At 43.5% G+C, this 16,608-nt stretch overlaps 1 protein-coding gene and 1 long non-coding RNA gene across 15 annotated transcripts in view; one reads left to right on the top strand and one right to left on the bottom strand.

Moving 5' to 3' along the window:
- Positions 1-16,608, bottom strand: part of CLASP1 (cytoplasmic linker associated protein 1) — a 272,320-nt gene that overhangs the window by 98,197 nt on the left and 157,515 nt on the right. For 8 of the 14 annotated variants that reach the window (XM_042994223.1, XM_042994217.1, XM_042994218.1 and 5 more), the window contains 6 exons: positions 15,887-15,946; positions 8,918-8,995; positions 6,806-6,973; positions 6,156-6,205; positions 5,243-5,413; positions 3,423-3,470 (listed from right to left, as the gene is read on the bottom strand). In XM_042994223.1, the coding sequence (XP_042850157.1) occupies positions 3,423-3,470; positions 5,243-5,413; positions 6,156-6,205; positions 6,806-6,973; positions 8,918-8,995; positions 15,887-15,946 (575 nt within the window). The remainder of the gene's footprint in view (positions 1-3,422; positions 3,471-5,242; positions 5,414-6,155; positions 6,206-6,805; positions 6,974-8,917; positions 8,996-15,886; positions 15,947-16,608) is intronic. The other 6 variants (XM_042994227.1, XM_007091173.3, XM_042994221.1 and 3 more) reach the window with 1 other exon arrangement.
- Positions 9,275-16,336, top strand: LOC122240871. The gene is made up of 3 exons (XR_006220611.1): positions 9,275-9,630; positions 9,741-9,942; positions 16,036-16,336. It is a non-coding gene; the product is annotated as an uncharacterized LOC122240871 (long non-coding RNA).

Raw genomic sequence — 16,608 nt, 5'->3', positions numbered from 1 at the left:
AAAGCCAATCACTTGGAAGTCAGAGTTCTTGGAATAAATATATAAGCGATACCAAATGTTTGATTTCCCAATGAAACTGAACTAAAATTTAAAGTCCCTTTCCTAAAGAGCAAACAAGGCTACATCGCTTTTATTCCATAATCTTAAAATCACCGGTAGTTAAGCATGGCCTTGGACTTAATAACATAGGATCATCTATCCTCTGAAACGATCAAGAAGTCATCAGCTCCCACTCATTGGAGCCATTGGAGCCTGGTAACTTTTCATTTAAAGGTATGTGTTCTGGGAAAAAAAATATGAACAAGGCATTTCCTAAGTACAATAGCTAAAACAAAAAGGCCCCCCAAAACCCAAAAACAAACAACCACAAAAAACAGTAGTAGATGGGAATGTACTCATTTACCACAAGTGTAGCATCTCATCACAGACTCATCCCACGAGCACCAAAACCAATGACATGAATGCTTCTTTCTAAAATCCCCCAGATTATTCAAACGTGACGGGGAAATAAACTTTTGTCCAGAAGATGAGGTTCTGTGGGCTCTTCCCCAAAAATGTTTTCTGACTAGTTATAAACGTGAGAAAGGCTACTTGATGTGTATGATTAAAAAAAAAACTCCCAAGTAGATGTATTTTTCTCCATTCCCATACTAACAAAGTTGCCGGAATTCAAATGCATTATCTGAATTTTGAATTTAGAGCATCTAACTATTGATTCTAAGTCATAGCTTTGTCTCCTAATGATGAAAGCACTTGTCCCTTCTTGCTCTGGGAGCTAGACAGGAAAATAATTTCATAGGCTTATTAACAAACTTTAAAAAGGACCGCAATGATTCTAAAAGTTCAGATAGGAAACTCAGGCCCAGCGTGATATTTACTGCTGCCTTTTTCTAATATCTGTGTGCAGCTCTTTTGAGAACCACCACTAGGCCTCACTGCTCAAACAGCCAGGGCATCTGTAGCGCTGGAGTCTACGGCCCACCAGCACTGTGTCCTTTCCGTCTCACGGGCACTCCAAGCCCGAGGCACTGATGTCCGGCTCTCAACAGCCTGCACAGCCCTGGGACACAGAGAGAAAGGCTCACCGGCTCCCCTCACTAAGCTTGTCTTCCGTCAGATTCGTCTACAACGAAGGGCCCCATCTCATTCTCCCACTTCTACCGGAAGGGGAACCAGAAGGAGACTCCTCGTTCTTGGTCTCCTGCACAATAACGGAGTAGGTAATCTTCTGACCTTGCTCTGCACTGGTAAAAAGAAAACTGATAAAAAGAAATAAAAGTGAAAAATTCCTAGCGCTGGGGAGAACAGCAGGCTGATTTCAAGTCTTATCACACAGGCATATAAAATTAGAGCATCTGGAAAAAAATACAACCCCCTTGGAACATCTTCACTTTCCACTTCATCTACATTACAGAATTCCACTCTCCGCCTCTCTTCCACCTAGGCCGAGGAAATACGTATGATCATGTCGCTGGGAAGGAGAAATGTAAGATCACTCGTTACAGGCTAAAAAATGCAGTCACCGCCAGCCCTCTGTCGTCTGCTCTCACAAAGGAAGTCCTCACTGTGACACAGGCTTCTTGTCCACTTTCACCTGGGAAACTTTTCACCTCACACACTTGTCCAACCCAAAGAACCACCACTGACTGGGGCTTACTTCTGAAAATTCAGATTCTGTTGCCCCTTCCAAACTTGATCCGAATTTTCAGGGGGAAGGACCCAGGACTCTGTTTCTTTAGTACGTTGCAGGTAATTTTTATGAGGTAAGTTTGAAGAACACTGACCTTGGGACTATGCCCATCTTTAAAAAAATTCCATTCCGAGTTTTTCCTTTATGAGTCCCTGAAGAAGTAGTGTATTGATTAAAAGTGCTCTGAGCTGCACACATAAGGATAAAAGCCAGCCCACTGCAGGCTAGCCTTTTGGAGCTGCTAAATAAGGTATGACAGTAAACTAGCAACTGCTAAGTGTTAAATCTCAGGCTGAGGGTTGGTGGGCCTAAGCCACTATCTTAAGCACATGAGGTTCCTCTAAATTTCAATGATTTGAGGCATTATCCTGCTCTCCGGGTAGAGGCTGCACAAAAGGGACGGTCTAGCCTAGCATGTGCTAATCCAAGAGCTATACAGGCCAAAATGGTTATGTCTTAAAGTCAAAAGACAATGCAAAATCAGGAGAAAACTTCCGGAGAATGGCATAAAAAGAAACCAAAGGGGATCTGGATGTGTGTGTTTCGTTCACCATGCCAGAGCCCGTGTGGAGCGCAGAACGTGACACATTTAATACATGGAAGGCATTTAATACACGGGATGAGGGGAAGACTGAGGGTCAACGAATGAACAGGTATGTGTCAGTGATACAAATAAAAATGACATCACGTGACTCAGTAGCATCTATAGGAAAGAGAAAAGTTATTTTTCAAAAATTTCGATCAATTACCTGGTAGAAAACCTTTACCGGCCTTTTAACCTAAGTAAATGACACTGAATTTATTTTCAAAACAGGAGAGGCCCACAGAAGCACAAAGGTAAAGAGAGGAAGAAAGAGAAGGGAACGAAAGCTGCGAAGGGGGTGCTTCGGGAATACCAAGATCTGAGAGCAGTAGCCCCCGGGCACGGCAGCACCCAGCACCCGGACAAGGCTCCTCCCTGGGGCAGGCCGGGCGCTGGAAACCACGGACAGCACACAAGTGACAGATTCACCAGAACCACGACAGGACAAGGAGGGCGAGGAGAACTCAGGTAGGGGGAAGGCAGAGAAGCAGGGAGACAGAATGAAGAAGAGCGGAGGGAGCGTGCAATGCGTCATGCAGGGACCTCAGTGGGGGCGAGTGGGCACCAGGCAACACTCAGTGAGCACAGAGGACGGGTGAAGGCGAGACACACCCCAGTCACAGAAACAAACCGCTTACCCTCCGCTTTAGTGGAAGTACCGTCTTTAAGCAAATTAAAAAACAAGGGAGGGGATAACAGGGAACAGTTAGTAACATTAAAAAAAAAAAAAAAAATTAAAAAGCAGAATGTTATTAGCTACTAAAAAAGCAGAAGTACAATTTAAAATAAAATCAAAAAAGAAACAAGTTCAACAGCAAAGCAGATTCTGAAGCAAGTACGTGTGCCTCCGATTAAAATCGGCTTAGTAGAAGGTTGCTTTTGCTTTTGGAAAACAAGCTAAAAAATGTCAACCCAGGGTAGCGCCTCAGTTGATACACTGTTGGGCTTTTGTTTTAGCCAACCCTCATCCTCTCAGAGTTTCTTTTTCTTAGAACCAAGTACCAGCAGAATAAGGGGGGGAAACCAAAAGCTAAAGTACTGAAGAGTCCCCCAAAGAACAGAGGCAGATAGGAAGCTGAGAGAAGCTAGCTCTAGCAATGACGCCTACCCAACTACACGGTGAGCGGCAGAAGCTGTACAGCAGGGTACCTGAGTCATGGCCTACGGACTCCATATCTTCCCTCATGTGTCTGGACTCTAGAAGTTCGGAAAAGGATCGTCAGCTTTAATGCTACACTTCCGCACGGATATAATGTGCCGACCTAAGTAGTCATCGTTAACAATTTCTCAGTAGGATTATGCTCAACTTCCCAGGTTTTTTGTTGTGTGTGGTTTTGGACACGAAGCAAGTGGAGGCAGGGTTCTCGGAAATGCTGAGAGAGTGGGAATATTCCGGTCCTGTTACCTGAAGAGCTAATGCTGGGCTGAAAATGTATCCTCAGTTGCTTGTAAAAGGTCCATTTGTATCGTCAGACCAAAAGACCTGGGTGCTTTTGCTAGCACTGAGGGAAGTCTACATGGTCCATATTAAAATATCCAAGGTATGCACAAAAAAACAAAGACTACAGAGTCCTCTAAAAGACAGTTTTTACTCAAGTTCTCAAGCAGCGAAACAGATACTAACTACAGATACTCAAGGTGGATCAAATGTATTGAAACACGGGTACATATTTAAAAACAGAACTCAAATGAACAGAGCTACCCCACCCTGGGAGAGAGCTGTTCTGACGTCCCCCTTACTGGATGACTACGTACCAACCTAATGTCATAAACACTCCAATGTAATATTACAGTAGTGAAGCGATGGGCAGGGAGAGCACTTACTGGGCTTCTTTCCAATCAAAAGTACCCGTGTTTGAGGGGTTTGCCGAGAGAAAACAAGACCAACTTAACAAACATTCCAGAACACACTCCTTTCACGTTCTCACGTGCTTAGCACAATCCGTTTTTTTCACCTTACAGGGTAATCGCTTACAAAGGACTTTTATTAAATTATTTAATTTATCCCTCTCGTGTGTCTGAGCTGGGTGATGATCTCCACAACTAATTAGGTAGAGAAACCAGATGCAGAGACTGCATGGCCTGTTCAAGGTCAGCAAGCTAATAAACGGCAGCCCAGTAATCTCCCCTTGGCGCTCTAGCCTGGGACTCCGTGCTCGGAACACCTTGAGAACGTCAGTTTTGGAACAGACTTTGGAATCGGTTTGTGAACCAATTCAGTCTCAATGTTTCATGAAATTTTAATTGTACGTATTCAGTCTCCACCAGAGTCCCCAGGTTCTGGCTTGAACGACTTTGCTCTAACAAAAATAACATGAAGTCAACTATCAGCCCTACACACAGGTGTTCATTTGCTGAAAAAACTGAGAAACTGACCTACCATTCTGCCAGATATAAATTTAATAATGTTTCAAAAAGTCCTTTGGGCTATTGTTAAGAGTAGGTACAGTCTCCTCCTGGCACTCTTCTGAGGAATATGGTTACGCTGGCCAGTAAGTCCACCACATTTCTCTAGAGATGCCCCTTGCTCTCGCCCCCCAATCCTGCACCTCGGCCACTCCGGTCAGATTCCCGAACTGGGAAATACCGAATCACAGTGACTGTCTTCAGCGAATCCCTCAGGAAACCGTTCTGGCTCTGCCCCACCCACGTCATGAGGCAATGTGGGAGGTGACAAGGCGCTGGCTGGGCTGCCATGAAGGGGAAAGTGAAGCTGAGGGGTGGCTCTGTGTGACGCACCACGTGAGCACCTAGGTACTTACTCGTCCAGAGAAAGGGAACACTCAACAAAGGGTGGCTGGTAACCAGCAGGAAATGCACAGAGTTACTTATACTCAAAACTCAGGCCTGCAACAGTGAGAATTTCCTCAATGATGGTGTTTTGTAATTTGCTAATAAGCAAATCTGAGCAGGGCTAAGTGTCATCTCAAACAGCAAAACCGGGGGAAAGGTGGTGGGGGTCTGGTTACCTAAGGATGCGTAGGACCCCGGAGGCAAGGCCGCTGCAGAGCTGAAAGGCGTAGCACCCGAGGCCGATGAGACCTTGGACTTGGCACTGGCTGCTGCGTTCACGTCAATATCGCTTCGAGACCGCTGGAGGGACCCGGTCGTTGATACGGATTTGGTGCTGACCGTAGAAGCTTGAGTGGTGAAGGAGGAAACAACAGTAAGGACCACACGAGAACTGTAAACATACATCGTCACAACTTGTTTGGCTTTTCCTATCAAATTTTAAGGAAGGCTGGAGTGCGTGCACACTGACCACAGTTTCTCCTGGTCACCGAAGACAGAATTCAGCCACCGCTGAAGAACCACAAGCACACACACACCCATTACATTTATTTTCTTGTGATCGACTATAAACCCCAAAGAAATGGACCCTATCTCTGGGTAATGTGAGAAGTGGGACCATGAAGAAGCGCCCACACGTGGACAGTTCCCGCACGCTGTGAACTAGCCGTGCACTCTCAGACACCCTCCCGCTCCCGGGGAACATTCCACTCTCCCACCTCAAACAGCCGCTATCCCGCTGCTGTTGCTCAAATCTTCACCCATTGTCCCCAGTCTCCTGTCAAGTGACCAGAGCAAAGCAGCAGCACTATTGGGGGAGGGATCCATATGCTGGAGGGAGGTGGGAGAGGAAAGGTCACAGGGCTCCACTTCCGCCTGCCCAAGGCATCCTCAGCGTGGGTTCCTCACAGCCCTCAGCCCCTGGGACAGCGCGGCACTACTCAGTCCAGCAGGAGCGCCGTGAGAGTGCCCTGTGCAAACCTGAGGGGCACCTGCAAGCAGGTCACCGGCTTCCAGCAACCAAGCAGCCTCTGGGAGCCGCACAGAAACAGGCCTCCCCGAGACCACCTTCTCCACGGCCATCAGTCTTACCTCTAGAGGTGGTGCTCCCGGTAGGACTTCTTTTGGCAGAGAGTGGCCGACTGAAAAGTATACATGCATTTATTATTATCCAATGAGCACTCCATCTGCGTTCACACAAGTACAGTCTATGACAGGAGACTAGGAGGATGAAGGAATCATTGCAGACTTTTCAGGATTTCTCAGGTAACTGGGACCACAATCTTATCAATCCCCAATTTTGAACAAAGCTTTAGCATTACAGACTGGACTATCTTCCAGACATACAGAGAGAAGTCGTGGTTAGAGACAGAAGTCAGAAACACAGCGCGAGGACGGTAATACATTCACTCCCAAGTGCTGAACGCCCTCCCTTTCCAGACTTGTCTCCAAGTTAACATTCACATTCCCTTAGAAGACGCTTTCAAGAATTCACTTATTCGACTCCAAAACCGTATTCTGGGACTGCCATATAAATTTCACTAAACATGGCTATGGCAGAGACCGAGGCGCCCTACTCCTTACCGTTCCTCTGGTATCTTACGTAGCAGAACCCGTCTGAAGTAAGGGGAGATTAGCACAGGCACGTATATGTAAAAACACAGCTGGCATTTGTGTTCTCATGTAGCAAACCTTTAAACCTAAAAGCTCACACTAACGAGAAGCACGGCTGAAGTGCTTACTTTAGACTCTCTTGAGAGCTTGAGGACGAGCGGTCGGACTGCGGCAGAGACACGATGCTGTCCGAGTTCTTCAGGTGGGACTGCAGGGCTTTCTGGTAGGAGGACTCCAAGGTGTGGTACAAATGCTCTGCTTCTCTGCTGAAGTGACTGTGGAAACCCCAGTAGCACCTAGGGAAGACACGCAGCGTGCCGCACGGTCAGGATCACGTGGGGCTTGCGCCCAGCTCTGCAGCCCACCACGTGACGCGGTCAAGGACTAGAATCCTCGGGTCGCTGCTACCAGGAGCGACACAGGACCAGGAAGGGAGAGTGAACAAAGGGGGCCGGGTATGGATCCTACCCGCACAACTTACTGGCTCTTCTGACACTGGACAAGTTACCTGACTTCTCTGAATCGAGTCTCATTTACAAAATGCAAACTAAAGGGCTGAACCTTAGAGAAGATGGAGCTTAAACACCCAGAACTAGACCCAGAACATGGAGGGCACTCATCAGTGGCAGCTTTTCCACACGCCGCTCGACACTCATCGACTGGAGGTGTTTACAGTTGCCTCAGATGACGTATAACAGAGAGGCGCAGAGATGCCCGCAGCTACTTGAAATCTGTATTGCAGTGTGACTGAAGAACCAGAAAAAACCAAGGAGGGAGTATACGTGCCAGGATAAAAGCCGCTGAAGCGGGTGACTAACAAATCCATTCCTAATAGTTGTGAGCAACTATTAACGAGGGCCCTTATTTTGGCAAGAACTACCCAAGCTGAGATTATGGTAAGCGCTTCAGTGATTCAAGGAGGTCCTCCGAAGACCTCAGAAACCAGGAGAATGGAACGTGACCGAGGGAGCAGTCACGGAGCAACACAGACTTGAGGAGGATGTATGAGTGCAACTAAATAGAACAGTAATGTTCCAGGTGAGGAATAACAGACTGCCTGTGTCAAGGAGAAGAGCCGGGCACTGTGAAGGCACAGAGAAAACTCCACGGGTGCAAAATTCACAGCACTCACCTACACACTGCCCGAGACACAGGAAGTCTCAGCATCTTGTGGGTCACAAGGACACAATTCTGCCCAGGGGAGCATGGAATGCACGGCCACAGCCACAGGACGGGAGCATTACCAGCCCTAATGGCAAAACTGCCTCAATCATGGGATGGTGAGTGTGTGTCCCCACTGCGTCCCATCACCCGCCTGCCCCTCACCACGCTCACACTTCCAGAGCAGCCACCTGACACCTGCAAAGATGCCCTCTCAGGGGAAGGGTCCCAGGGCCCATAATTTTTCATGGGAAATCAAAAGGTCCCTGGGGATTATGACCTGGCTTTTAACAGAGCCTAATGAGTAAGTCTGAGCATGCAAACAAGTGCTTTTCAGATTCATGTAATAATTTCTCATAAATTTAAAAAGGAGCATTTTATTGTGTGCCTCAGTCCTGTTTATACTCAAATAATATCACTCAGTCTCTTAGGTCTGGGCACCGAGCAACCTTCCAAGCAGAAAAATAGAGAAATATTGTGAAACGGCTTTTGGGGTCATATTTAACAGTCATGAATAACAAAACATTATTCATGTAACTTAACAAATGTTTTTTGAAGTTTTTATTTATTTATTTTGAGAGGGAGAGCACTAGCAGAGGAGAGACAGAGAGAGAAGAAGGGAGAGGATCCTAAGTAGGGTCCGGGATGTCAGTGCAGAGTCTGACGTGGGGCTCGATATCACAAACTGTGAGATTATGACCTGAGCCAAAATCAAGAGTCAGACTCTTAAACAAGTGAGCAACCCAGGCGCCCCATTTAACGAACTTTTAATAAGGCAATCTAGGGGCTCCTGGGTGGCTCAGCCGGTTAAGCATCTGACTCTGGTTCAGGTCATGATCCCAAAGTTCACGGGTTGGAGCCCCACGTCAGGCTCGGTGCCGACAGCTCAGAGCCTGGAGCCTGCTTCGGATTCTGTGTCTCCCTCTCTCTCTGCACCACACCACCTCTCAGCTTGTGCTGTGTCTGTCTCTCTCTCAAAAATACATAAAAATTTTTTAAAAAAATAAGGCAATCTAAACAACACATCTGAAACATAGAAATAGTGAATTAAAAACAAATGGTATACAACAAACACTTACTTTCTGGCTTCTATCCTTGCTTCGGAATCGGCATCGTGTATTCCCTTCTTTATTGTTTCGGCTAATACTGATATGTGTCTAGACATTTAGGAGAGAAAGCAGTGATCGTCATTAACATGTGGTTTTATGCAGATGAAATCAGGTGTGAAAATTACAAAATGGCATCGTGGCTTTGTGCCCAGTTAGCCAACTATCACGCAGAATAGAAAATCCAAGCACTCCCTTCTCGGCAGCTCTAACCTCTACCTCTGTCCCGGTCCCCCCACCTCCACCCTCCACCAGCTGCCCCTATCTACCTACCCTGTGGGAGAGTTTGTTAAACAATGGCTGACTTTTTTCACACCACACTTATTTAGCTCCATCTTTTATGAACCCAACCAGTAAGACTCTACTTTTCCACGGTCAGAACTAGTTTCTACGGAAATCATGAGGTAATAATAACCTTAATATGAGGAGGCTACCTGCATCACATTTCTATAAACACAATGTTTTCTTCAAGTTCCACTGTGTAACATGAACAATTTTATAAAATCATGCAACAATGTTATAAATAGGTATTTTCTTTAGTTACATTCTGCCCTAGCAGAGAAGAAATTAGTAAAGTATCTCTTTGAATGTCTAACAGCTTTTTAAGAAAAGAAAAAAAGGCTGGAATGAATTAGTCTCCTAGAACAAAGAGTAGTTACCAATCTGCCTCGTGCCTCATTCATTCAGTAAGTATTTGGCGAGTGTCTGCTAAGTGGTGGGTACTAAGCAAGGAGGGGAATGAACGAATACACAAGGCCAGATCTGAGTTCTTCACACGTGACTGTTCTACTCACAGGTCCTCACATCAGATCCCTCATTCCGATTTCCACCTCTCAATTCTAGAACTATCACTGCCTATCAAGAGATTAAAGAACAAGAAAGTACTGAAAAAATGTGTGACTATCCTCTAGATTCAAGAACTTTGCAGATGAAATTTTACCTCTGGGAGGGATGGCTTTGTTTCCTCTCTGACCCCTGCAGTACAGAATGGGACTCCCGTAAGTACTCACTTCATTAAAATTCCACTAGTAAAATGATTAGTATGCTGTAAGCTTCTTGACAAACTAAGTAACATGAAAACATGGGTGGCAAAACATCGTCATCTATTCTCTCCAAGTGTAACTCAGAAAGAGTAACAGGCACCTGAAATTCAAAGGAACTAAAAATGGGAAAGAATGAATCTTAAAATTAAGAGACCTGCTTCTTAAGAATTCTGCCATAATCCTACCTTTTATCTTCATGATGTGAAACTTACCACACATCAACCTGAATAAAGAGAAAACTGCTAAGTGTCTGATACAGGGGGATCAAAAAGAAAACCTTCAGATGAGTGGAACTCCTTTAAGGACCTAAGAGTTACACCTGGCCTACAAAGAGCAGCTTGGAACATTTACTTGGTTGGAACTGACACGAATGTCAGGCAGCTGGCTGAGAGCCAATAAGGAGTTAATTGTGGCTGACTTCTCGGGAAGATGGCAGAGTAGAGGACCCCACGATCACCTCCTCCCACAGATGTAACTAGGTAACACCCACATCTGTGGAAATAACCCAGAAAACCACCTGTAGATTGGCAGACAGACTCTCCACAGCTACATGTAGAGAGGAGGCCACCCTGAAGAGGGCAGGAAGGGCACAGATGTGGTAGGAGCTAAACGAGCTCACTGGCTTTCCCCAAAAAGGAGAGACACTCAAGACACGCGCAAGGGAGAGGACCAAACCCTGACGCCAAGCACCCCAGGCACGAGAACCCACATGAAAACCAGAGGAGCACAATTTCTTGAGTTCTTACAATCATGGGGCTTACCACCTGAAACTTTAAAAATCAGCAGGAGGTAAACAGGAAACTGAGGCACCACCCTTAAAGAGTACAGCAGCCCCTCAGAGATACAGCACAGAAGCAACACTTTGAAAAATGCCTGGGGTATACAAGAGGGACGTTTCTTTTCTAATCTCTAAGCATGTGCTGGGGGGCAGGAATCCTTAGGCACAAAGGAGCTAGTGGGTCCCCTGCCTAGACACACCAACACTTGGGGGAACCAGCTCAGCACCAACATGTTCCACCCAGCTTGCTCACAGCATGTCTGCCTTCTCCTGTGGACACACCCTGTCCAGCCAAGCCTTTGGTTCCAGGTCTCTCCCCACAGCAAACCTATGCAAAACTTGTACCATAAGCCAGGCAGGAGGAAAGCAGCCCCGACAGGGATCAGCACCTCTGCAACGTGACTCCTGTCCTGGGGAAGGAGGGGAAGAAGGAAGATAAGCACACACCCAGCCAGACTGCGGCCCCAGCAGTGGGCTGGAGTCAGCTGGTCTAATGAACCCGCTAATGAAAGCTTCTCATGGGAGAACACAAGGAAAGTGCCCGGCAGCTCGGTACCACCACCTCTCTGGCAGATGCCCAGTCCGACGTGACTCAAGCCCAGGTGGCCCTGGACCGGCCCATTAACAACACAGCAATCAAATGCTGCCCACAACAGGCAGAGAGCCAATGCAGACGACTGGACTGAAAGGAAAAGTGGTTCAGTCCCAAGAGCGGGGCACACACAACACACATGGAGACACCCTTGAAGTGCCAGGTTCTGGTGAACTGGGGACATGGCACTGCAGGGCACTACGGGACCTCTTCCTCATAAGGCCACTACCTTCAAAAGCAGAAGATGCAGCTGACTTCCTTAACACAAAGAAACAGACACAGAGTTAGACAAAATGAGGAGAGAAAGGACTATGTCCCCAGTGTAAGAACAAGACAAAATCACAGCAAGAGACATAAGCACAATGGAGGTAAGTAATCTGCCTAACAGAGAATTTAAAGTAATGGTCATAAAGATACTCACTGGACTTGAGAAAAGAGTGGAGGAAGTCAGTGAGACCATTAACAAAGAGAGAGAAAACATTAAAAAGAACCCATCAGAAATGAAGAGCTCAAAAAACTGAATTAAAAAATACACCACAGGGAATAAATAGAATAGATGGAGCAAAAGAATGAATCAGCAACTGGGGACACAATAATGGGAAGCAATCAAGCTGAAAAGGAGAGAGAAAAAAAATGAAAAGACTTAGGGCACCATCAAGCATAGTAACATTTGCATGATAGGGAATCCCAGAGGAGAAAAAGAGAGAAAAGGGGTTAGAAAATTTATTTGAAGAAATAATAGCTGAAAATTGCCCAAATCTGGGGAAGAAAACAGAAATCTAGATACAGGAGGTATCAAGAGCCCCCAATAAAACAACATAAGGGGGTTCACATCAAGACACAGTAATTAAAAAGTCAAAAAGAAGTGATAAAGAGTGTATTTTAGAAGTAGCAAGATAAAAGAAAACAGTTACATACAAGGGAGACTCCTTAAGGCTATCTGTTGATTTTTCAGCAGAAACTTGGCAAGCCAAAAGGAGTGGCATGATATATTCAAAGTGATGACAGAAAAAATTCTTCAGCCAAGAATACTCTCTCTCTTCTTTTCTCTTCTTAATGATAGCCTTGCTGCATAAAGAGTTTCCCAGACAAACAAAAGTTAAAGAAATTCATAACCCCTAAACCAGTGAACTCTTTGAATGGAAAGACCATAAGCAGGAGCAAGAAAAGTAGGAAGCACAAAAGCAGTAAAATTAATTGCATCTATGAAAATCCATCAAGCGATTCACAAAATTAAAGGATATAACGTATAACACCACATACCTAAAGTGTGGAGAGAGAGGAGTAGAGACTTAAAAACTTAAGCAATCAGCAACTCTAGACTGCTATATGCATAAAATGTTATCTACAAACCTAATGGTAACCACAAATCAAAAACTAGTAATACGTACACAAACAATAAAGATAAAGGAAGCCAAGTATATTACTAAAGAAAATCAGCAAACTGTGAGAAGAGACCAACAAAAAAAAGGAACAGAGAATCAGTACATAAACAACACTAAAATAAGTAACAAAATGGCAATAAATACATACCTATCAATAATTACTTTGAATGCAAATGGACTAACCGCTCTAATCGAAAGACACAGGGTGACAGAACAGATAAAAAAGCAAGACCCATCTATACGCTGCCTACAAGAGACTCATTTCAGATCTAAAGACACATATACACAGAAAAGTGAAGGGATGGAAAAGCATCCCTCCCGCAAATGGAAGTGAAAAGAAAGCTGGAATAGCAATATTTATAATGGACAAAATAGATTTTTTTTTTTTTTTAAATTTTTTTTTTCAACGTTTTTTATTTTATTTTTGGGACAGAGAGAGACAGAGCATGAACGGGGGAGGGGCAGAGAGAGAGGGAGACACAGAATCGGAAACAGGCTCCAGGCTCCGAGCTGTCAGCCCAGAGCCTGACGCGGGGCTCGAACTCACGGACCGCGAGATCGTGACCTGGCTGAAGTCGGACGCTTAACCGACTGCGCCACCCAGGCGCCCCCAAAATAGATTTTAAAACAGCATATATCACAAAGGGATCAATCCAACAAAAAGATATAACAATTACAAATATTTATGCACCAAACATGGGTATCAACAAAATACCCAATACATAAAGCAGGAAATAAGAAACATAAGGGAAGTAATCAATAATAATACAATTGTAAAGGACTTTAACAACCCATTTATATCAATGGAGAGACCATCCAAACAGAAAATCAACAAGGAAACAGTGGCTTTAAATGGCTCATTGGATCAGATGGACCTAACATATATATTCAGAACATTCCATCCTAAAACAGCAGAATACACATTCTCTTCAAGTGCACACAGAACATTCTCCAGAGTATATCACACATTAGGCCACAAAACAAGTCTTGACAAGTTGTAAAAGATCCAGGTTATACAATGCATCTTTTCCAACCTGGTTTCTATGAAACCAGAAATCAACCACAAGAAGACCCAGGAAAGAGTACAAACACATGGAAGTTAAAGAATATGCTCCTAAACAATGAATGGGTCAACCAAGAAATCAAAGAGGAAATTAAAAAATACATGGAGACAAGTTAAACTGAAAACACCACAGTTCAAAATCTTTAGGATGCAGTAAAAGCTATTCTAAGAGGGAAGTTTATACCAATGCAGGTCTACCTCAAGAAGCAAGAAAAATCTAAAATAATCAACCTAACCTTACACCTAAAGGAGCTAGAAAAGCAAACAAAATCCAGAACTAGTTGAAGGATGGACATAATAAAGATTAGAGCAGAAAGAAAGAAAATAAAAACTAAAAAAACAACAGAACAGATCACTGAAACCAGGAGCTAGTACTCTGAAAAAATCAACAAAACTGATCAACCTTTAGCTTGCCTCATCAAAAGAAAAAGAGGACCCAAATAAACAACACCAGAAACAAAAGAAGAAAAATAATAACTGACACCACAGAAATACAAAAGATTATGAGAATATTATGAAAAATTACATGCCAACAAATTGGGCAACCTCTAAAAAACAGATATATTCCTAGAAATATATAACTCCCCAAAACTAAAACAAGAAGAAATAGAAAATTTGAATACACTGATTATCAGCAATGAAACTGAATCAGTAAACCAAAAACTCCCAAGAAACCAAAGTCCAGAAACCACACAGCTTCACAGGTGGATTCTACGAAACATTTAAATTAGAGTTAATACCCATTCTTCTCAAACTATTCTAAAAAACAGAAGAGGAAGGAAAGCTTCCAAACTCATTGTATGAAGCCAGCGTTAACCTGATATCAAAACCAAATAAAGACTACAAAAAAAGAGAACTACAGGCCAATACTCTGACGAACACAGATGCAAAAATCCTCAACAAAATATCAGCAAACTTAATTCAATATATTAAAAAAATCATTCACCACCAGCAAGTAGGATTCCTAGGATGCAAGGGTGGTTCAATATTCACAAATCAATGAATGTGATACATCACATCGACAAGAGAAAGGATAAAAAGCCATATGATCATTTCAATGGATCCAGAAAAAAGCATTTGACAAAGTACAACATCCAGTCATGATAAAAGATATACAATGGAATATTATTACTCAGCCATAAAGAGTGAGATTTTGCCATATGTGACAATGTGGACGGATCTAGATCTAGATATCTAGAGGGCATAATAATGCTAAGTGAAATTAAGTCAGTCACAGAAAGACAAATACCATATGATTTCACTCAGATGTGAAATTTAAGAAACAAAACAAAGAAAAGAAGAGACAAACTAAAAAACAGACTCTTTTTAAAAAAATTTTTAAGTTTATTTATTTTTGAGAGCAACAGAGACAACACGAGTGGGGGAAGGGCAGAGAGAGAAGGGAGAGAGAGTGAGAGTGAGAGTGAGAATGAGAGAGAGAGAGACAGAGAGAGAGAGACAGAGAGAGAGAGAGAGAGAGAGAATCCCAAGCAGGCTGTGCACTGCCAGCTGGATGTGGGGCTCGAACTCATGAAACCATGAGATCATGACCTGAACCGAAACCAAGAGTCAGATGCCTAACCGACTGAGCCACCCAGGCACCCCTAAAAAACAGACTCTTTAACTAGAGAGAACAAATTGATGGTTGTCAGAGGGGAGGTAGATGGGGAGATGGGGGAAATAGATGAAGGGGATTAAGAGGACACTCATCATGATGAGCACTGAATAATGTATAGAATCACTGAATCACTATGTTGTACACCTGAAACTAATGTAACAGTATGTTACCTACACAGGAATTAAAAAAATAATTAAAAAAAAAAAAGTTAATTGTGGCTTTGTAGTTGGTATGGTGCACACTGGTCCACATCTCTAGGCACACAATATTGTAATCAATGAAATTCACTAAAAGTTTCTGCCAATATTAAGTGCCTCGCATCAGTAGAAATAACAAATGTAGCCATGCAAACAAATGCTTAGATTCCTTTGATTCCTACAAAAAAGCAGGTTGGACCACTTGTTGAGACATTAAATCTCAAGATTCAATTCAGAGGGGAAAAAATAGCCAATGAAATGCTTACCGTTCCAGTGAATGTGTCTGCCATTCTTGTAAAAGTAAATCTAAAAATTCAAAACAGCGCCTAAAGATTGTAAAGAAAAAAATATGTAATTTGGTCATTTTTATGTTAGTGAAAATAAAAGCTTTTCTTCTTCCCCTGCTACTTTTTAGAACTGGCAAATTCCTTCTAATTAATAGGCTTCAAAAAATGGAACATCGAGTTGGAATCAACAGTGACTGAAAACCTAAGCAAGTAAAAGTAATCAAGCATCAATGGTGATCAGAAAGTAAATACACAAGGCACAGAAGAGACAGGATACAAAAGTTCCCCTCAAATCAGGAACCGCAGACTTGTGGCAACATTACCAAAAGGGCCTTTCGCTGTCATTTATGTTTATACCACCTCAAATAATATGTTAATATAAGATGTACGAGGGCAAAAAAAAAAAAAATCAGCGTACATTATTACAGAACCAGGCGATTGCTCCTTGCATTAATTTCACAGAATGCCTTGTACAAAAGAAAAAAAAGTAAAAAATACCCTGAAAAACCAAGTGCTTTCCAAATTTTCCTAAGAAGATCCTAGGCAGTGCTTAAAATGGATTTTTCCCTAATCTACTAATCTATTTTCCTCTCTTTAATCTTTCAACATCCCTTCTTGTCAAGCCTTTTCACCTTTGTAATCTTTCTTGGTCTGATTTGTGCACGAAAACAACTCTGGTCTCATCTCCTTTGGATTACATC

This window comes from Panthera tigris, chromosome C1, assembly GCF_018350195.1.
Source record: "Panthera tigris isolate Pti1 chromosome C1, P.tigris_Pti1_mat1.1, whole genome shotgun sequence".
Lineage (NCBI taxonomy): Eukaryota > Metazoa > Chordata > Mammalia > Carnivora > Felidae > Panthera > Panthera tigris.
The sequence above is the reverse complement of the archived record's forward strand: the minus strand, read 5'-3'. Positions and strand labels throughout refer to the sequence as shown.